The sequence below is a fragment of the Mastomys coucha genome, unplaced genomic scaffold (genome assembly GCF_008632895.1).
Source record: "Mastomys coucha isolate ucsf_1 unplaced genomic scaffold, UCSF_Mcou_1 pScaffold6, whole genome shotgun sequence".
In the NCBI taxonomy this organism is placed as follows: domain Eukaryota; kingdom Metazoa; phylum Chordata; class Mammalia; order Rodentia; family Muridae; genus Mastomys; species Mastomys coucha.
Window position 1 is genome coordinate 23,971,501 of NW_022196912.1, and position 22,328 is coordinate 23,993,828.

General features: G+C 41.1%; 1 protein-coding gene and 1 non-coding gene across 3 annotated transcripts in view; one reads left to right on the forward strand and one right to left on the reverse strand.

Annotated features, from left to right (window-relative positions):
* Slc4a1ap (solute carrier family 4 member 1 adaptor protein) overlaps nt 1-22,328 on the reverse strand; it is a 33,655-nt gene that overhangs the window by 6,606 nt on the left and 4,721 nt on the right. The window contains exons 4-12 of one of the 2 annotated variants that reach the window (XM_031355370.1): nt 19,820-19,880; nt 19,078-19,217; nt 17,392-17,552; nt 16,685-16,754; nt 15,594-15,780; nt 11,187-11,298; nt 7,358-7,598; nt 4,802-4,888; nt 3,027-3,097 (exon numbers count right to left, since the gene is read on the reverse strand). In XM_031355370.1, the coding sequence (XP_031211230.1) occupies nt 3,027-3,097; nt 4,802-4,888; nt 7,358-7,598; nt 11,187-11,298; nt 15,594-15,780; nt 16,685-16,754; nt 17,392-17,552; nt 19,078-19,217; nt 19,820-19,880 (1,130 nt within the window). The remainder of the gene's footprint in view (nt 1-3,026; nt 3,098-4,801; nt 4,889-7,357; nt 7,599-11,186; nt 11,299-15,593; nt 15,781-16,684; nt 16,755-17,391; nt 17,553-19,077; nt 19,218-19,819; nt 19,881-22,328) is intronic. The other variant, XM_031355371.1, reaches the window with a different exon arrangement.
* Nucleotides 10,390-10,496, forward strand: LOC116081232. Its single transcript, XR_004114757.1, has one exon. It is a non-coding gene; the product is annotated as a U6 spliceosomal RNA (small nuclear RNA).

Here is a 22,328-nt window from a genome sequence, read left to right on the forward strand (position 1 = left end):
AGGAGAAGCAAGATTTCAAGACCCTTATGTTCAAGACACAGCCAGACACTGTCACAAACAAACAAGCTTCAAATATATATAGATTGTACAATATTGGACTTATTTCTCCAATTACCAAATTAGAGAGACCATTGGATGACAGTCAGCAAATTTCTAATTCCTCATATTTTTAGATTTCAATCAATTAGGATATGTTGGTAATATTAATTTTCATATTAAGATATTAAGAAAAAGTAATTGTTACTTCCTGGTGTTTTTGTTGTAAGACGTGGAATTAGGTTTGTTGAAAGATTACTTTTCTTGCTTCTTCTAGGGTATAGTTTCGCTCCTTATGTTGATGTTTTCCATCTATTATCCTTTGTAGGGCTGGATTTGTGGAAAGATATTGTGTAAATATTGTCTTGTCATGGAATATCTTGTTTTCTCCATCTATGGTAATTGGGAGTTTTGCTGGGTATAGTAGCCTGGGCTGGCATTTGTGTTCTTGTAGGGTCTGTATGACATCAGCCCATGATCTTCTGGCTTTCATAGTCTCTGGTGAGAAGTCTGGTGTAATTCTGATAGGCCTGCCTTTATATGTTACTTGACGTTTTTCCCTTACTGCTTTTAAAATCCTTTCTTTGTTTAGTGCATTTGGTGTTTTTACTATTATGTGATGGGAGGAATTTCTTTTCTGGTCCAGTCTATTTGGAGTTATATAGGCCTCTTGGATGTTCATGGGCATCTCTTTCTTTAGGCTAGGGAAGTTTCTTCTATAATTTTGTTGAAGATATTTACTGGCCCATTACATTGGGAGTCTTCACTCTCTTCTATACCCATTATCCTTAGGTTTGGTCTTCTCATTGTGTCCTGGATTTCTTGGATGTTCTGGGTTAGGAGCTTTTTGCTTTTTCTTTGACCGTTGTGTCAATGTTTTCTATGGTGTCTTCTGCCCCTGAGATTATCTCTTCTATCTCTTCTATCTCTTGTATTCTGTTGGTGATGCTTGCATCTATGACTCCTGATTTCTTTCCTAGGTTTTGTATCTCCAGGGTTGTCTCTCTTTCTGATTTCTTTATTGTTTCTATTTCCATTTTTAGATTCTGGATGGTTTTGCTCATTTCCTTCACCTGTTTGATTGTGTTTTCCTGTAGTTCTTTAAGGGATTTTTGTGTTTCTTTTTGAAGGGCTTCTAGCTGTTTACCTGTGTTCTTTTGTATTTCTCTGAGGGTGTTACTTATGTCTTTCTTAAAGTCCTACATCATCATGATGAGAAGTGATTTTATATCTGAATCTTGCTTTTCCAGTGTGATAGTGTGTCCAGTACTTGCTATGGTGGGAGTATTGAGTTCTGATGATGCCAAGTAACCTTGGTTTGTGTTGCTTACATTCTTACTCTTGCCTCCTGCCATCTGATTATCTCTAGTACTACCTGCCCTTGCTAAATCTGACTGGAGCCTGTCCTTCCTGTGATCCTGGTTGTGTCAGAACTCCTCAGAGTCAAGCTGTGTCTGTGATCCTGTGGTTCTGGGATCCTGTGATCCTGGGCGTGTTAGAGCGCCTGGAAGTAGAGCTTCCTCTGGATGTTTTGGGCCTGGCTGCAGAGCTTGTGCCCAAAGTCTGCTCAGGGCATCATCCCAGAGAGCTAACTTTTAAAATTATATTTGTGCTTTTGAGTGTGCACACCCTGAGGCATATGTGTAGATCAGAGATCAACTAGCCAGAATCAGTTCTCTCCTTTCACCATATGAGTCCAGTATCAAATCAAGTTGTGAGTCTTGAGAGCAAGCAAGCATCTGTACTAAGCCACCTACCATCCTTTTTTGACAGGTGATTTTGCACTGAATCTGGAGTTCACTTATTTGGCTAGACTGGTTGGCTTGTCTGCCTCCTCAGTACTGTAACTGAAGATGTGCTGAGAATCCAAACCCACCAAGGTCCTCACACCTGTCCCACAAGCACCTCACCAACTAAGCTGTCCCTGCAGCCAGTATTAGACCCTGTAGTGGTGTTAACATCTGGCCGGCTGAGGCACAAAGAATATGAGGCACTACTGCACTACAGGAAAGTCCCTGTCTCAAAAACAACAAAAACAAACAATAACACACACACATATACCCCTGGAAAAGAGAAATAAAAGGAGTGGTAAGAGAAAGCTGGTATCTGTCTTTGACCTGGTTCAGCAGACAGCTGGCCGGGCAAGTCTGCTGCTCTCCTTTGTGAGGCTGTTGACAAGGTTGGCCTTTGGGTAGACTGTGGTCTGGGCTTTGGAGGGTGACTTGAATCTTAACAGACAAGGATAGCTCACTATGTCTCCACTGTGCACTCAGTGTGTTCATTTTCCTCTTGCCAGTATGGAAAGTGGACACATGCTGGGCAGGGAATGCCTTACATGCACTCTCAATAAAATCTTGGGTCTGAGTCTGTGAATGAGCTTCTCCATTTAGCAACACTTGCCACAGCTAGCTGCTAAGAAAACTAAGCACACCTTGTGTCTCTAGTGGAGTAGGACTCTCTGAGCTTTGCATACTTTTTGCCCTAGGTGCTTTTTCCTGCTGCTGGTTGTCCCCGCTGTCCTTCTGCTGTAAGGAGCCACAGCTCCCCGCACAACCGCACACCGAGCTCTGAGTCCTCTTGAGAGTTAGTCACCCCAGGAGGATCCTGGGACAGGACAGGACAACCCACTTGTCCCTCTCTGAGGAGCTAGTGAAACAGGAAGCTCTTGAGAGATTAACACGGTTTCCACAATAGGTTAAACATTAAGATTACAATAGAGAACATCAATTATCCTTTTGTGTCACAAAAGGAGGAAGATAAGAACATGTTCCTCAGACTTCTTTGCATTACATACAAGATATGAAAAAAAAAATAGATTAATAAGAGGTAACTGTAGGGTAGATGAGCAGGGTAGAAGGAGAATTAAAAAACAAAAGTGAAGAAGAGTCCAGATTTCTGTAAGGAGCTAACGCTGCTGGAAAGTCTAAGGCAGTCTCATGAGTCAAAGACCCACCACAGTATTTTTGTTTTTAGAAAAGTGAAGTACTTACTTTGCCTGGCCCAGGAGATTTCTTTTTCTTCAATTCATCGCTGTCTTTTTTATATTCATTCCCTGGTGCTGCTTTAAGGGGGGTAAAGTAGATATAGCTGTTATCAGAAGTAAACATATTATAGAATGAAGCCCTGAGATGCTGCTGTAATTGAAGCCAGACACCTCGGTAACTGGCTTGTCTACAACTGTAAGATGCATATAAAGGTTTGGAGAGCTGACTCAGTGGTCAAGCAGATTTGCAGCCAACCCCCACTGGTAGAGCTCCCCACTTCCTGTAACTCCAGCTCCAAAGGACCAACACTTCTGTATACCACAGGCACTGATACTCATGCGCACATACCAACATACACACAACCAAAACCAAACTAAGTATTTGTAAAAAATGTACATTAAGAAGGAATAGTTGAGGCTGGAGAGATGGCTCGGCACTTAAGAGCACTGACTGCTCTTCCAGAGGTCCTGAGTTCAATTCCCAGTAACCACATGGTGGCTCATAACCATCTGTAGTGGGATCTGATGTCCTCTTCTGGTGTGTCTGAAGACAGTATACTCATAAAAATAAAATAAAATAAATAAATAAATCTTTAAAAAAATGAGGAAGAGGAGAAGAAGATAAAGAAGGAGAAGGAGGAGGAGGAGGAAGAAAAAGAAGAGGAGGATGAGGAAGAAGAGGAGGAAGAGGAGAAGAAGAAGAAGAAATAGTTAAGAGTTCAAGGTGCTCTTCCAGAGGACTAGAGTTTGGTTCCCAGCACATGTCATCAACAACCTGTAATCTAGCTCCAAGGGAATCCACCTCTGGTCTCTGCAGGCACCTGTATACATGTAGCATATAATCACAGACACACATATACATAAATGTGAAAAATATATAGGGGCTGGAGAGATGTTTCAGCAGTTAAAAGCACACACTAATCTTACATGGACTGGAGTTTAGTTCTCAGCACATACATCAAGTAGCTCACAAGCATCTATAACTGAAGCTCTGGAGGGATCTGGCACCTCTGGCCTATGAGAACAGCAGCACTCATGTACATATATCCCCACACAGACACACAGACACACAGACACACACACACACACACATTTAGTTTTTTTTTTTTTTTTTTTTTCGAGACAGGGTTTCTCTGCATAGCCCTGGCTGTCCTGAAACTCACTCTGTAGACCAGGCTGGCCTTGAACTCAGAAATCCACCTGCTTCTGCCTCCCAAGTGCTGGGATTAAAGGTATACGCCACCAACTGCCCAGTCACACATAATTTTAAAAATAAAAAAAATAGATCTTTATTTCATTCACACACGCACTCATAAGAAATTGCCTTTCACTGATATCATTCAGTCTTTAAATATCAAAGCTAGGCTATCAGCTAAAACATGATGAGGCTGCTTCTCCTATTCCATAGTTTAACTGTAACAGGCAGAGCCTGAAAAAGCAGCTTTCTAAGTATCAATCAACCTATCTACTGATTTAGTACTGCAGATTTAAATCATTTCCATGGAAGGACACATAGACTGAGAGGTGCGATGCTGGAGAGGTTTCCTCTGTCTTGTCAGAGAGAGACAGGAGGCACTGAGTGCTCTGTGAGACAGAAGGGGAGGCTCACCTAGGATAATAGGCAAGTAAGATGGTACCGAACAGAAACCCTCTCTGTACATCCCTAGCATCTGTATGCTATTTTTTGTTCTGCCTCCCATGGCAGCTGCTGCCACCTCCCTCCTTATAAAACCAGGTAGCAACTGTGTGTGAAGAAGCACTATAATCGGCTACCCTACTTACCTGAAGGGTCCTCACGTGATGACATTATTTTGCCCATCTCTTGATAATCTTTACTCTGCTCCACATGGCTGAGTTGAGATATGTTTCCTATAAAAAGCAGTGCCAGAGCATATTGTTATTATTTAATTCATGGTAGAGTCCAAGAGAGCAAAGACAAGAAGAGCAGCTACACACTTCTATTGTCATTCAGTTACACTACAGCAGATTCAATTCACCTTAAAGTCTTTAGTAAAGGAGTCTCCGCAAGTCGAGCAGAACCACTGAAGTTCTACTTTAAAAAACTCAAGTAGGGCTGGAGAGATGGCTCAGCGGTTAAGAGCACTGACTGCTCTTCCAGAGGTCCTGAGTTCAATTCCCAGCAACCACATGGTGGCTCACAACCATCTGTAATGGGATCTGATGCCCTCTTCTGGTGTGTCTGAAGACAGTGACAGTGTACTCACATACATAAAATAAATAAATAAATTTTTAAAAAATAAAGTTTAAAAAAATAACTTTCAAGTAAAACAATGGTTACTCTTATAACAAAAAGTCTTTAAAAAAGTATGTATCTACCTCGTATCTTAAAAATTTAACTTCAAGGAATATATATTTAAAAGATACCAGAATTAAGTATCAAGATTATTATTTACATTTTCACAATAACAAAAATTATTAGAGCCAATGAGATGGCTTAGCAAGTAAAGACACTTTGCTGCCAAAGTGGACCAATGACCTGAGCTTATCTCCAGAATCCACATGGCATGACCTGAGAGCCACCCTCTCATCTCCCAGGTGCACATGGCCCACAAGTGCCTTACCACTACATGAAATAAAGGCAATTTAACAGTTTTCAATTAAATTTAAAAATTAAATATTTTACATGTTTAAAAAGTAAAAAGTAAGCCAGGCAGTGGTGGCACATGCCTTTAATCCCAGCACTTGGGAGGCAGAGGCAGGTGGATTTCTGAGTTTGAGGCCCGCCTGGTCTACATCCTCCAGGATGGCCAGGGCTACACAGAGAAACTCTGTCTTGAAAAAACAAAAATCAACAACAACAACAACAACAACAAAAACCCCCCCAAAAACCCAAACAAAAAGTAATTAAATTATGGCATATATATGTATATGTGTATATATGTGTATATATATATATATACTGAACCACTATGATCCTTAATAAAAGAAAATCATATTATAAAAATAATATTATTATTATCCCTTATCTGATTCACAAAGTTGTAGAAGGTTCAGCAGGTAAAGGCACTTGCCACCAAGCCTGATGATGACCTGAGTCTGACTCCCCACAATCCACAATGGTAGAAGCAGAGATCCAGCTTCCTCCATCCTCCAACCTCCACATGTGTGCCACAGTAGTCACATAATAATAAATACATAGGTAATAAATTTAATTTTAAAAATTAAAAAGTAGTTTTAGGACATAGGAAAAAACAGGCTATAGATTCTGAATATGTTTCAGAATTCATTTACATAGAATATAATTCTATGTTAAAAAAATAAATAAGAAGACAGGACCAAAAACCTAGAATAATCCTTCATCAACTATGAATTTACTAATTATTTAACCTTTAAGATTTCTTTGTTGTTGTTTTGGGTTTTTTGTTTGTTTTTTTAATTTTATGTACATTGGTGTTTTGCCTGCATGTGTCTGTATGAGGGTGTCAGATTCCCTGGAACTGAAGTTACAGACAGCTGTGAACTGCCATGTGGGTGCCGAGAATTGAACCTGGGTCCTCTGGAAGAGCAATCAATGCTATTGACCCCTAAGCCATCTCTCCAGTCCCCAAGCTTTAAAGTTTTAAACCAAGTTTTAAGACCTGTGTTTTTAAATAAAGGTATTTCATTTGTGCTGACATCAATTCTCAGAAGACTATACATTACCTAACAAGAAATCCCAGCCCTAGGCACTAGATAGAAACTCTTAGTCCAAGTGACTCCACAAACAACAAAGCTGTTGCCATTGCCCGTTACTGACTCTCAGAGGTTGAAGGTAAGCCCCTACTGCTAAAGATGCTGCATACTTAGGACACAAGGCTGGACAGCTGGAGCTTCTGGAAGCTTTGCTCCTGCAGTCTACCAGAGAGTACTACACAAACTGACAAGGGAGGCAAGCAGCTGACAGTCCTATGTAGCCTCAACAAGTATGAACAAAACACAGACCAACACGCCAAGATACACGGAAAGGTGCTACAGTGGCTCCTCTGTTGGTGATAACCAACCACTGACTAATTGGATGTAAGGCTTGCTAAAAAGAGAAAAACCTGCTATTTTCACATGTACATACACTCTGATCCTCTGTAAAAAAAACACAACTGGTTTTGCATTTTTTAACTCTGCCACAATGAACACAACTGCTCCACTAGTGGTGGCACACACCTTTAATCCCAACACTCAGGAGAAAGAGGCAGTTGGATTTCTGAGTTCAAGGCCAGACTGATCTACAGAGTGAGTTCCAGGGCATCCAGGGCTACACAGAGAAACCCTGTCTCAGAAAAACAAAAACAAAACCAAACCAACCAAACAAACAAACCAGCACAGGGGAAATAAAGACACTACCATGGCTTTTTGTCTCCTTAGAGCACGAGGGCTCTGAGGGAGCGCTTGGGTGCTCCACTGCTGCTTCCAGCTCCAGCTCCGGCTCCTGGGGCAGCCTGACACCTCCGTCTTCCACTTGTTCTTCATGCTCCTCCTTTGCTTTCTCCTCCTCTTCTTCCTCTTCTTCCTCCTCTTCTACTTCAGGTTCATCCTTCATTTGCATTAAAGCTGGAGGGAGTTCTGGACGCTTGGGTGGCAACTTCTACAAAGAAAATAAACCCATGAACAGGAAGTTCTGCATGATGACTGAAAGGAACAAATCTCTGGGATGTTAGGCTAAATGTATACAATGCAGCCTCTCCAAGATAATAAGCCCCACAGAAATCTGCTAGAAGTGTAACCTCCAAAGGGAATTTTGTTCATCTATAAATCTAAACAAGTTTTTTTCAGTAATTTCTAGGGCTACAGATTACTAGAGAACATATATAAGAACCTAAGCTGGATCTGCAACACCAAAAAAACAAAGCAACAAGATTATTAACACAGCACCGGGCATGCAGATCAGTGGCGGTGTGCTTGCCTAGCAGATGCAAGGTCGTGTTCCATCTTCAGTGCTACACACAGTGTTCGGTGGCTCACCTGAGCTGTGGGAAGTGCACCCAGAACTCGGTTCTCACACCCCTCCCCCAAAAAAACCAGGGTTAGGGTTAGGGTTAGGGATTATTAAATATAAGACACTTGAAGCACCTTGTAGGGAAACAGACACTATTGCAGATGGGTGACAGGACCAGGATCCAATCCTGCCATACTGCTGCTATCAAAGGACTTTGATGTACTACAATATCTTCAGGGAAGTAAGTCAAATACATGTTTTCAAGAAAGAAATCACTTTTACTGCCCTCCCCTAACCCTCTCGATATTCTGAGACAAGGTCTTACTATACTGTGCTGGCTAGCCTGAAACTCACTATGTAGACCAGGGTGACTTCGAGTTTGGAGTGATCTGCCTGTCTCTGCCTCCCAAGTAGAGATTATAGCCCCAGGTCACTAGTTAGTTCCTTAATATTTTTTAAATATAAAATTAAGAAATCTTTTTTAAAAGCCTTTTTAAAGATTTATTTATTTATTATGTATAAAGCATTCTGCTTGTATGTATGCCTGTAGTCCAGAAGACAGGGTTTCTCTGTGTAGGCCTGGCTGTCCTGGAACTCACTCTGTAGACCAGGTTGGCCTCAAACTCATAGAAATCCACCTGCTTTTGCCTCCCAAGTACTGGGATTAAGGGCATCTACCACCATTGCCCAGCATTAAAAAGCCTTTTAAGAAACCATTATTTTCAGACTGGAGAGATGGCTCAGCGGTTTAAGAGCACTGACTGCTCTTCCAGAGGTCCTGAGTTCAATTCCCAGCAATCACATGGTGGCTCACAACCATCTGTAATAGGATCCAATGCCTTCCTCTGGTGTGTCTGAAGACAGCTACAGTGTACTCACCATATATATAAAACAAATAAATAAAATTAAAATAATTTTTTTTTCTTTTATTTAAACCTGGATACTTTGCTCTTCATAACTTTAAGTCAGTCACATGTATGACTGGGACTTCAGGCTTCTGGTATCAGACAACAGTCCATCACAATTCAAGGTCTTTCCATCTCAGTTGTTTTGTTGTTTGCTTTCAGACAGTTTGGCTCTGTAGCTCAGGCTGGCCCAGAACTTGAGTCCCTATCTCCCTCCCCAGTATGTTGATGACAGATATGCAACACTATAGCTGCCTTTTTTTTTTATTGATTTACATACACCCTATAAATCCATGTGAGAGGTCTCAACTCCTAAGATCTCTCAGAATGTCATCTCATTTGAGATGAGTGATTAAGTTACAATGAGCCGTCCTTAGTCAAATGGCTGAGAAGCCCTGGGCCCTAAGACGGTAAGCCTGACACTTAAAGGGAGAGGCAACTCTATGAAAGGGCAGCCATCTATAAGGCAAAAGATACCAACTACGCCAGCATCTTGATCTTGAACCTCAACTATCTAGAACTGTCAGAAAATAAACCTGCAAGGCATTGCAAGCTGAATCATTTAGACTTACGTCATTATGTTGCTAGTTTTAATCAACTTGACATAAGCTAGAGTCACTGGAGAGGAAGGAGCTTCAAATGAGAAAATGTGTTAATAAGATTGGGCTATAGCCTCAGCTAGGGGAAAGGGAGGAAGGTACAGAGTTCTATCCCTAGCTGAGAGACTACTGGCAAATGCTGGGTGCCGGGAGTGGGAGGGTCAGTTTTCTCTAAGAGTACACCTCTAGTCAGCCAAGTAGGCCCCAGTAGAAGGATACACACCCAAGAATATATGGACAGCAGAAATCAAGCTCAATGGGTTAAAAAAAGAAAGAGAGCTGGGCAGTGGTGGCGCATGCCTATAATCCCAGCACTTGGGTGGCAGAGGCAGGTGGATTTCTGTGAGTTTGAGGCCAGCCTGGTCTACAGCCAGAGCTACACAAAGGAACCCTATCTTAAAAACAAAACAAATGGGGGCTGGAGAGATGGCTCAGTGGTTAAGAGCACCGACTGCTCTTCCAGAGGTCCTGAGTTCAATTCCCAGCAACCACATGGTGGCTCACAGCCATCTGTAATGAGATCTGATGCCCTCTTCTGGTGTGTCTGAAGACAGCGATGTACTCACATAAAATAAATAAATAAATAAATCTTTAAAAACAAAACAAACAATCAAATAAAACAAAAACAAAGAGGAGGAGGAGGAAGAAGAGGAAGAGGAAGAAAAGGAAGAGGAAGAGGAGGAGGAGGAAGAGGAGACAAAAGGAGAAAAGTGAGGTTAGAGAGCTAGGTGGGTAGGACAGGGGTGTAGACCTGGGAGAAGATAGAGAGGGAGTGAATATCATCAAAGCACAATATGTACAGAATTCTCAGGGAACTACTTTTTTTAAATAAGGAAGAAAACCAATATGCCAGCAGTAAGCAAAATAATCATGGGGAAAAATATCAACATAGGCACTTCATTTCTAAATATAACATGCATTAGAAACACTAAACCAGTGCTCGCTTCAGCAGCGCGTATACTAAAACTGGAACGACACAGAGAAGATTAGCATGGTCCCTGTGCAAGGATGACACGGAAATTTGAGAAACACTAAACTAGCTCCAGGACTGCCGGGGCTACATAGTGAGACTGTCAAAAGAAAAGGAAAAGAAAAAAGAAAAGAAAGAAAAGAAACTAAACTAACAAACTAGTAAAAATAAAATACATGACTTCTTTTCAAGTTGACTGTGTCTGTGTGTACACAAGGGGAGGGCATCAGCTGTCCTCCTCCATCACTCTCCACCTCACTCCTTTAAGGCAACATCTTTACTGCAGCCCAGCCAGGCTGTCAGTCAGCAAGCCCCAGCAATCCTGCCTTAGCACCCCTCAGTGCTGGGGTCACAGTCTGCACAGGGCTATGCTTCACTTTACATGGGGTACTGGGCCTTGCACTCTGGTCCTCATACTTGGGAGCGACACTGAGCCATCTCTGCAGTCCAGTTCACTAATTCTCAGCAAGAGATGCGCATGCTAACCCAATAGGCCTTTCCCACAAAACCAGGGAATAAGACAGAAAATCTAGTTCAGGGACAGCTCAAGGACTACAAATTGAACACACTTCTTTTTTTTTTTTTTTTTTTGGTTTTTTGAGACAGGGTTTCTCTGTATAGCCCTGGCTGTCCTGGAACTCACTCTGTAGACCAGGCTGGCCTCGAACTCAGAAATCCGCCTGCCTCTGCCTCCCAAGTGCTGGGATTAAAGGCGTGCGCCACCACCGCCCGGGCTGAACACACTTCTTAACTCACAACTTACCCCAACTGTTCCAGTTTTTAATTTGAATTTGCTTCCTCCTTTCATGGCACCAAAGAGAGGCAATGCAAGTTTCTTAGTTTTGTTTTCTGCATTTGTAGTCTGAAGTTCAGTCCTAGGAAGAACAACAATTATAAATATCTATTCTAGTTAAGTTCTAGGTTTTACCTTACATGCCATGAAACTGGGCTGGCAAGATGGCTCAGCAGGTAAAAGCACTTGGCAGTCAGGTCGGAGAACCTGTTCAACTCTCTGAGCCCACAGAAAGGTGGAAGGAGAGAAGTGACTTCACAAAGTTGACCTCTGACCCCACATATTGTACTACACCTCAACGTGCAACACACACAATAATAAGGAATAGTGTTAAAAACACCAAAAATCTGACAAGGATACTTCTGAGAAAACAGACATGACCACAAAATGAGTATCCGGATGTAAACAATAGGGCAGCGAGCCTACTGAGGAGGTGACTTGGCTCCCTGAGCCCGTGGTTCCCAACATGGCACAGGATTTTGCATTTGTCAGATGGTGACTATAGTGACAGTTACTGGAGAAGGAAAATAAAAGTATAGTTCATCTTTGTGTGTGTGTGTGTGTGTGTGTTTTTTTGTTTGTTTGTTTGTTTTTGTTTGTTTGTTTTTTTGAGACAGGGTTTCTCTGTGTAGCCCTGGCTGTCCTGGAACTCACTCTGTAGACCAGGGAACCTCAAACTCAAGCAAGATTCGCCTGCCTCTGCCTCCCAGGTGCTGGGATTAAGGGCGTGCACCATCACCATCTGGCATATAACCCATCTTAACATCTAGATGCTTTTATGTAACAGTTAAAGGTTTCATAGAGGGATGAGGGGCATATCACATACTGACAGCCTAAAGCAGCTCTGAACAACGGAACTTTATGCAATGATGGAAAACTTGTAATGTTTATATTGCATTGTCCATTTGATTAAATAAGCAGCCACATTTGGGCACATTTGGGCACTTGAAATGTGGCTAGTATGTTGAAGAACTGAATTTTTAAAACTTTACTTAAAGAAATTTTAATATTATATACCGTTTAACATTACAGGGTGTTATACTGCATAGTACAGCTTCTCAAGTGCCCAAGTGCTGAGATCACAGGCATAAGCCACCATGCATATCTGTCAGGTTATTGGTCTCGCTCTGTAGTCCAGGCTAGATTGAAACTTACTATTCTAGTGCAGGTGGCCTCAAACTTGAGAACCACCTGGTCAATTTCCCACATGCGAGGATTACAGGTGTGCACCAGGGCTAGAGAGATGGCTCAGCAGTAAAGAACACTGACTGCTCTTCTGAAAGTCCTCAGTTCAAATCCTAGCAACCACATGGTGGCTTACAACCATCTGTAATATGATCTGACGCCCTCTTCTGGTGTGTCTGAAGACAGCTACAGTTCTTAGACACAGGTGTACACCACCATGTCCAGATTGTAATACAATTGTTAATGTAGTTTTCTAGTTGCTTATTAAAAAACTGAAACTGTCAAAGATAAAACTGTTATCACATAACCATAAATTTAGACCTAAAACACTATGGCTACTTGGTGCAAAAGTCTCGTTGGTGCAAGTTTACTCACACATTGACTTAGAAAGTATAAAGAATTTAGATACTCTCAAGTCTCTAACTGCTGTCCTCCAGTCACCCAGTTCCTTTCCCCAGAGACAACTCACTCAGTTAGCTTTTATACATCTTTCCAGAGATAGAACAGCAGATGCCATTGGGAACCCTCACCCATTCTCTTTAACAGAGTGATCAGCTACTGCAGATGTTGTACACCAAGGTCCAAGTCTACGCCTTTCTCAGAACTGCTTGTGTTCCCAAAGCCTGTGGTCAATGTTAGTGTGTGAGAGGGTAAAGTCCAAGCCCCTGGCCTCTAGGACACCTCTGGTGCTACTCTAATTCTTGAAAGCACATCTTTGCCCAGCTTGTTCCCTGTTATTTCCTCTATTTCAATACAGATTTCTCTTGAGTGGCTGTGAGTAATGTTTCAGTAAATCACTTGTAAACAAATCCCCACGTCAAAGTGTGTTTGTAAGGAACTTGACTAAACGGACATATACACATATACATATAGAAAGGTATAACATCCTTACCTACACATTCTTCCTTTACACAGACACTACACTGTTCTATAATTAATATATCTCTTGCTACTTATTATATTTTGATAACAATCCCACAATTTGTAAAAATAGTTGCTTCCTTATCTTAATAGCTACACGGTATTCTATTGTATAATATTTAATTTTGTGCTTGATAAGCATTTATGTGATTGACATATTTTGTTATTATAAACAGTATTATATATTAATAATTTTCAAGTATATAAAGACAAGAGTCTAGAACTAGGCCAGGTGTAGTTGCACATACCTTAATCCCAGCATTCAGGCCACAGAGGCAGACAGATCTCTGAGTCTGAAGCTAGCCTGGTCAACATAGTGAGTTCTAGTCCAGCCAAGGCTACTTAGTGACACCTTGTCTCAAAAACAAACCAAAACAAAACCTAAATAAGTAAATCTACATTTCTTTTCCTTCTTCCTTTTTTTGTAGTACTGGGAATTAAACATAGAGCCTACAAGCACTCTGCCATTGAACTATATAGCCTTAGCCCTAAATGTTGATTTTTTTTCCTTCCTTTTCTTCCTTTTCTTTTTTGTTTTGGTTGTATTGGGGTTTGTTATTTTGCTTTTTTTGAGACAGGTGTCACTATGTATCCTTGGCTAGCCTGAAACTCGAGAGAGATCCACCATTGCCAAGTGTAGCCCAAACTTATTTTCAACTTGCTTCATTAGCAGAGGATGGCTCTGAACTACTGATCATCTTGCCTCTACCTCTCAAATGCTGAGATTACAGGCACATACTACCATGCCCAGATCTTTGAGTGCATATTTCATTTTTTTGTGGCTGATTATCTATTACCTTGCATAAGCTTTTATATATTGGAGGTATGACTCTTTCTTTTTTTTTTTTTTTTTTTTTTTTTTTTTTTTTTTTTTTTTTTTTTTTGATTTTTCGAGACAGGGTTTCTCTGTGTAGCCCTGGCTGTCCTGGAACTTACTCTGTAGACCAGGCTGACCTCGAACTCAGAAATCCACCTCTCTGCCTCCCAAGTGCTGGGATTAAAGGCGTGCGCCACCACTGCCCGGCTGGAGGTATGACTCTTTTGTGCATAGTGCTTTTAAAAGAAGTCTGCTCTGCAAAAAAATATACAGCAGAATACTGCCTGATCTGGCCTCAATGAGAGAAGAAGCACCTAACCCTTGAGAAACTTGAGGCCCCAGGGAATGGGGAGGCCTGGCAGGAGTGCGGGGTTGGGGGTGGGGGTAGGCACATCCTCTTGGAGACAGTGAAGGAGGAATAGGATGAGGAACTGTTGGAGGGCAAAACAGGAGGGGGATAATGACTAGACTATAAAAAAGAGAAAAGATAATAAAAAATTAATAAAAAAAATATAGATTTATAAAACTGTTAAAAAATAAAAAATATTTTTAAATGCTTAAAAAAAACCCTTCCTATAATTCCAATTAACTAAGAATCCATATAATATCCATGGAAAACCCTCTAGCAATCCTCTATAGTTCACGAAAAGTCCTTTTATCCTTGTTTTTTGTTTGTTTGTTTTTTTTGTTTTTTTAATGTATGAATACACTGTCTCCAGAAGAGGGAATCAGATCCCATTCAGATCCCATTACAGATGGTTGTGAGCCACCATGTGTGTTGTTGCTGGGAATTGAACTTAGGATCTCTGGATGAGCAGTCAGTGCTCTTAACCGCTGAGCCATCTCTCCAGCTCTGTCCTTTTTGTTCTTAAAGGCTGTCTACACCAGGAGCATGGCGCAGAGGTACAACATGTACTATGTGTGAAGACTGTGGTTGACCCTTAGCACTAAAAAAATACAAAACAAAATAATTCTGTAATTATTAAATACAAGGTTAAATAAGACTGGATGTGGTGGTACATCCATATTTGGAAAGTAGAAGCAGGATATAATTGCTTTTTAATTATACACATAATTAAATGTTCACCTCTGGGTAAACATTTAGTTGAGGGAAGGAGAGGGGTTGAATATGATCAAAATATATTATATGAAATTCTCAAAGAATAAAAATTTGACTAAAGTTTTCTTTAAAAATTCAACATTAGGCTGGAGAGATGGCTCAATGGGTAAAGACCAACCCCAAGTCTGGGTCCAATCCCAAAACCCAGATGATGGAAAGAGAAAACAACAACCAAAAGCTGACCCCTGACCTCAACATATGCAAACCACACAAACACAACAAATAAATGTAAAAAGAACACAAGTTCAAGGTCATGCTGGGCTATATAGCCCCTGTTCGAGGCCAGGCTGGCTACATGGCTGTAATTTTTTCAACTAGAACTACTTATACTTACTTTTTTAGTTCTGGGATCTCTGCTGGCTTTACAAGTTTTATTAACCCTTTAAGTCTCTGTTGTTCTTTTCTTAGTTCAAAAGTCCTCAGGTGAAGTTTCTTCCGGGACACCCCATCTAATGTGCTCCCTGATTTCATTTCTGACATGAATGCATCTAAAGAATCCTGAGATGACGATTCTGACAGAACTGTCCAAAAGGAATAAGACACGCTTAGAAAGACAGCCCAAATACCTTTAAATTCAGTCGAACGATCCACAAAGGGTTCACAAATGCGAAGCTGAAGAGCCATCGCCACTGACATTAGGAATAAACCCAAAAGTTTTAGCTGTGTGGGACCTCGGAAGGTGATTTAGACTTCATTCCCGTCAACTATGTTTTTTAAGGAACTCCAAAAAGCAGAGATTGACTGAGGTTGTTTTAACAGTATCATTCCATACACCAGGCAGACCTGAACATACTACAAAGCCAAGGGTGACTTTGAACTCTTTTTTTTCTTTCTTCTCGCTCCAGCCCAAAGATTTATTTATTATATGTGAGTACACTGTAGGTGTCTTCAGACACACCAGAAGAGGGCATCAGATCTCATTACAGATGGCTGTGAGTCACCATGTGGTTGCTGGGAATTGAACTCAGGACCTCTGGAAGAGCAGTCAGTGCTCTTAACCACTGAGCCATCTCTCCAGCTCTGCCATCAACTATTAAAAGAAATTAAACCAAACATTTTTAAAAAATATTTTTCTAGTTCTACAATGTTACACTGTGGGAGAAGAAATGGCTCAGCATTTGCTGCTCTTGCAGAGGAACTCAGTTCAGTTTCCAGCACTCGTATGGCAGCTCACAATATTCTGTAACTCCAGTTTCAGGGGACCTAGACCCCCTCTTCTGACCTCCATGAGTACTACACACGCATTGGTACAAAGACATGTATGAAGACAAAACATTCATTAAAAACACATGTAAAATTAGAAAGCTATATTGCTCCTTAAAAGTACTTCCAAAGCCTGAATGCACCAGTGTATCCCAGTGCCTAACACCATGCAGTACATACTTATATGACAGGTGCTCGATAACTATTGGCTGATAGTCTCACCTTTGCTTGAAGCCTTGAGCCTTTCAGAAATTTCGGCGAGTTCTCTTTCGGCATCATTTAACTTTGCAACCTAGAATGCCCGAATTGACAGGATCAGCAGGAGTTTTCCTTCCCATCACCTTCCCACTGTCAATACTATTAAAGCTTTTATGATGACAGATTCAGAAGTCCATCTAAGTTGGCTCCTGATGAAGTTGATATTTCATTTATTTACTTTATTCTAACAGAACTAATTTTAGAATCAAAAAACTCAAAATAGAATGAGTGACTGAATAGTTACTGGTAGATGTTGACTGTTTTAAGCTAGGAATACTGCTAAATATAGTGGTAAATGCATGTCATGTTAGGGCAAGTTCCTGAATGGCTGTGCCATTCCAGACTAAGGCAATACCATTGTTCTAGCTTCTCTTAAATGTTGGGGCCTAACATCAGTTGTATTGTGAACACCCAAACTTGGAACTGTTTCATTTTTGCGGGTGGGGGGTTATGGGGAGTAACACCATATCCAAAAAGTGTTCATTAATAGATCAATCAAAACCTGGAGGAAAGTGAATGGCAGTGAGTAAACTTTTTTCCACTAACTTGAATAAAACTAGTTTTCTTACATTGAATTTAGATCACAAAAGTTGTAACAGTATTAGATTTCTATGCTGTTATTTTTAAAAGCTATAATGACATAAAAGGAGCTACTTCTATGAACAACTTGCCAGTGACTCAAAAGTTTCCGGCTTCTCATCAATCTTCCCAGCCTTCTTCATCCGGTTCAAACGCTTCTTCTCTACCAGGCCAGTCCGATCAAGGAATGTATCATCGTCACTATCATAAAAATCCTCATCTTCCCAGTTCTTGGCTTTCCTTTTCCGAGATACTAAAAATAAAACAAGTCATAACAAAGGGTTTGTTTGTTTGATTATTTATTTTATTGAGAAAGAAAAGGGGGGGAAAATGGAGTTGGGTATGGACTCAGTTAGCAGTGTGTACACAGGCCATTGGCTTGATCCTCAGCAGCATCTAACTAGGTGCAAGGGAATAAACCTATAACACAGCACTGGGAAGTAAAGGTAGGAGGGATGGAAGTTCAAGGCTATCCTTGGCTATATAACAAGGTTGAGGACAGCCTGGGATACAGACTTTGCCTAAAAAAGGAGGAGGAGGAGAGGAGAAGGAGAGGAGAGGGAACTAGGTCACATGCACAAGGGCACTTGTCATGCTGCTTATACAAGGAACCTAGAGTAGTCAAATTCTGTGCTGAAAAGACAGCTTAGTACACAAAGTACTTGTCTCACAAGTCTGAGGACCAGGTTCAGAGCCTCAGTACCCAGTGCAAAAGCTGGCAGGGAGCCTACCTGTAATCCCCAACACAGAAAACAATCGGTCCCAGGGCAAGCTGGTCAGCTGAGGGCTTGGGTTCAATAAGAGATCCTACCTCCAAATAAAGGGTGAGGAGTGACTGAAGATACCTAACACCAACCTCTGATCTCCACCCGCTTTACAAAGAATTAAACCAGAGGCAGAAGCAGAACATCAGACACATGGGGTGGCAGGAAGGAGAATGGAACTAATGTTCATAGGCTACAACTACACCAGGGAGAATGAAAAGTTCTGAGCTGGGCAGTGATGACTACATAAATATACCTAATGCTACTAAATTACAGCATGTTTGATGCTACACATATTTTACAACAATGAACAGTAAAAACAAAGCTGGGCATGTTGGTTGTATGCATTTAATCCCAGCACTCCATAGGCAAAGGCCAGCTTGGTCTACAGAACAAGTTCCAGGACAGGGTGGGCTACACAGAGAAACCCTATCTCTAAAAAACAAAAAACAACCAAACAAAAAGAAATCAATCAATAAAAAGGTAAGATGATAATAAGAAAAATACCACTAAGCATAGAAATAAACAAAGAAATATGAACCTGAACACATGAACCAGGATGACTTTGAATCACAACTGTCCTCCCATGTCTGCTCTGTCAATTACAGACATGCACCACCATATCTGGCTCAGGAGCCAGGGTTTTTGTCTTTTTGTTTTTGTTTCTGAGACAGGGTTTCTCTTTGTGTAGCCCTGGCTGTCCTGGAACTTGCTTTGTAGACCAGACTCACCTTGAACTCACGGAGATCTGCCTGCCTCTGCCTCCTGAGTGCTGGGATTAAAGGTATGCACCACCAACCCCTGTTTTGGTGTTTAGTTTTAAATGTGCACTCATCTATATACAGAAAATGTCTAAGACAATATAAACAACTGTCTTAGGATGTTGGGAGGGAATACTTGTCTCTGCTTCAGAAAGTTCTGTACAGTTTACACACTATCCATGTAGAGAGATTATGTAGCTTTTGCAATAATTTTTCTTCATTTTTTAAAAGAAAAAAAGTTTTTAATACTGACCTGCTTCCTGCCGTAGCAAGCCCAACGTATCGAGAATCCGACAAGCTTCCAGAGAGCACTGTATCATTGCTTCTTTTTTCTTTCCTGAGTGAATGGCCTCAGCCACCAACTGTTTCCCAGTTGAATCATCTACAGGTAACCTGCATTGGTTTACAGGGGGCTGGAGCTCAGGAGTAAACTCTGACTCTCATGAAAACAGCTATCAAGATGACTGCATTTCATGCTCTCAGGTAACTTCACTCTGTCTTGCCTCAGCTGGATTTCAAGTCATTTCCTTCTGCTTTTACTAATTTCATCCCAGCTCCCAGTGCTATTGAGCTATCAAATGCCCAAACTGGGAACTAGCTTAAAGTGCAGAGTGAAGTTACTCTTGGGCTATTCTCTGCAACCATATGTTAACTTGAAACTGGCTACTTTCAGACATACACATTAGCAAGGAAAGAGCACATGAACCCAGTACTTAGTAGGCAAAAGACAGAAGACTGCCATAAAACAAGACCCTGTCTCAAAAAACAGCTAAAATGGGCTGGAGAGATGGCTCAGTGGTTAAGAGCACTGACTGATCTTCCAGAGGTCCTGAGTTCAACTCCCAGTAATCACATGGTGGCTCACAACCATCTTTAATGGGATCTGATGCCCTCTTCTGGCATGTCTGAAGACAGCTGCAGTGTACTCATCATAAATAAAATAAATACATTAAAAAAACAAAACAAAACAGCTAAAACAAACAAGAGGAACATACCTCACCCTGCAGAGCCAAGTGCTGTGTCCCTGCTCATCAAATTCATACTCTAACTCTTCTCCTGTGGGAAAAGAACAATCTCAGTCAGGTCTAAAATTACTACTTGATGCATAAAGGAGGACTGTATCAAGTCAAAGATGTCAAGTTTTAACATCACCGTGAGCACTGTTAGGGATCGCCATCTGGAAATCAGACTAGAATGAATGTTACATGCAAGAAAATCCAAACAATCAACCCAGAAGGCCTGATGGCACAGACTTAATCCCAGCTACTCAGAAGCTGTAGCAGGAAGATCTCAAACTCAAGGCTGAGCTACAGGATGCACTTGAGGCCAGCCTGGGCAACTTAACGAACCCTGTCTGAAAAACAAAATCTACACCCCTGTAATAGCTATTCCTGGTCATCAACTTGACTATATCTGGAATACACAAATTTCTGACCCGGGTCTTGACACAGATCCTGAGGCATAGTGGCCATGAAGATCTTAGGCTTTGGCAAGGTAGTATGCACCTTTAATCCCAGGAGATTAAGGCAAGGAGGTCTCTGAGTTCAAGATCAGCCTGGGACAAGCAAATCCTAGGTCCAGGCGTGGTAGTACACACCTTTAATCTGGGCCACACCTTCTGCTGGAGGCCTCCATAAAGACATTGGAAGAAGGAAGACTCACTTCTCTTACCTGCTTGCACTTACTTGCCAGCACTTACTTGGAACCTACTTCTTCAGGGTTCCAGCTCATACAGAAGACAAGCTGAAATAACTAGCCTTGTGGGATGAGCAACTACTAGATTCCTGGACTTCCCATCCACAGCTGCCCATTGTTGGGTTAGTTGGACTACAGACTGTTAAGTCTTAACAACAGATTCCCTTTATATAGAGAGACTATCCATAAGTTCTGTGACTCTAAACAATCCTAACTAATACAACCCCCAATTAAAAAAAATAGAAGAGGGCTAGAATCAGGTGTGGTAGCTCATACTTAAAATGCCAGCACTCAGGAGAAAGGTGCAAGTTCAAGGCCATTCTAAGTAACATTGAAAGTTTGAGACCCTATCACTTGATGGGGGTGGGGTGGGGAAAGACAGAGTGTTAGTTAAGAGTTAGGATATATCTCAGTGTTAGAGTGCTTGTTTGAAATACATATAGGTCCTATGCTCAACCCCAGACCACAAAATACAATCTTGGCTATGTATACTTATATATACAGCTTATAATACTAGGCATTCAGAAAATGAGGGAAGAAGATCATACCTACAAGGCCTACCTGGTCTCCAGGGGATGGGGGTCACAGTTTGTTGCTTAGTGACAGAATACTTGCCTAGCATGAGCAAGGTCCTGGATTTGATCTCAGCACAATCAGAACAAAACATCCAAACCAATCATCTCTCCATACATACTTTTATTTATCAATTGTGTGTGTATGTGTTTGTATGTGTGTGTGCATATGTGTAAAGACAGGGTATCTTCCTCAGTTATTTTTTACCTTACAATCGCTCACTGAACCAAGAGCCCATCAAGTTGGCTAGGCTGGCTAATCAATAAGCTCCAAGAATCCATTTGTCTCTCTGCCTCTCAAGTCCCGGGTTTATAGCCATGCTGTCATATCCAGCTTTTTTATGTGGGTTCTATAGATCCAAACTCTTGTCCTCCTGCTTGTTAGCAGGCACCTTATTGACTAGCCTCAACTTTTATACATTCATAGGCACAGTTAGTTTTCAGAAGCATCAATATTCATTTTGCTGTGTTGCTGGAGACAGGACTTCGTGTAATCCAGGCTGGCCTTGAAGATGCTATGGAGACAAGCAAAGCATGGCTTTAAACTCCTGATCTTCTTGCTTCTGCTTGCTAAAGTGCTGGGACAACAGGTACCAGCCACCATGGCTGACCAGAATCATAAACATTATGTGTTGAAAGCAATTAGTTCACATATATTTTAGTTATGTATGTGTACATATACATGTATAAAGAGAAAGAGACAGAGACAGAGAGACACAGACAGATGGATTTTTCTTCCCAATTGGGGAATATAATAATTTATGACCATGTGCATAAATTAACACTATATTAGGTACTGTAAATAATCTAGAGTATATTTAAAGCACATGAGAGGATATATGTAGTTTGTATGAAAATATTATGCTACTTACTATAGAAACTTCAGCATCCTCAGATCTTAGTATCTACAGTGAAGTATCTTGGAACCAACCCCCCAAAAGCCCTGTGAATAACTATGTATGTGTAAATGTATACATAAAACAAGAATATATCCATAAACATTCATCAATGTTCTCTTAAAGTATATCTACGGAAACAATTCTCCCTGAGAACATTTCTTATCATATGAAGGTAAAATCTATACTAAGAATTGTAGCCAGGCAGTGGTGGCGCACGCCTTTAATCCTAGTCCTTGGGAGGCAGAGGCAGGTGGATTTCTGAGTCCGAGGTAAGCCTGGTTTACAGAGTGAGTTCTAGGATAGCCAGGACTACACAGAGAAACCCTGTCTTGAAAAAC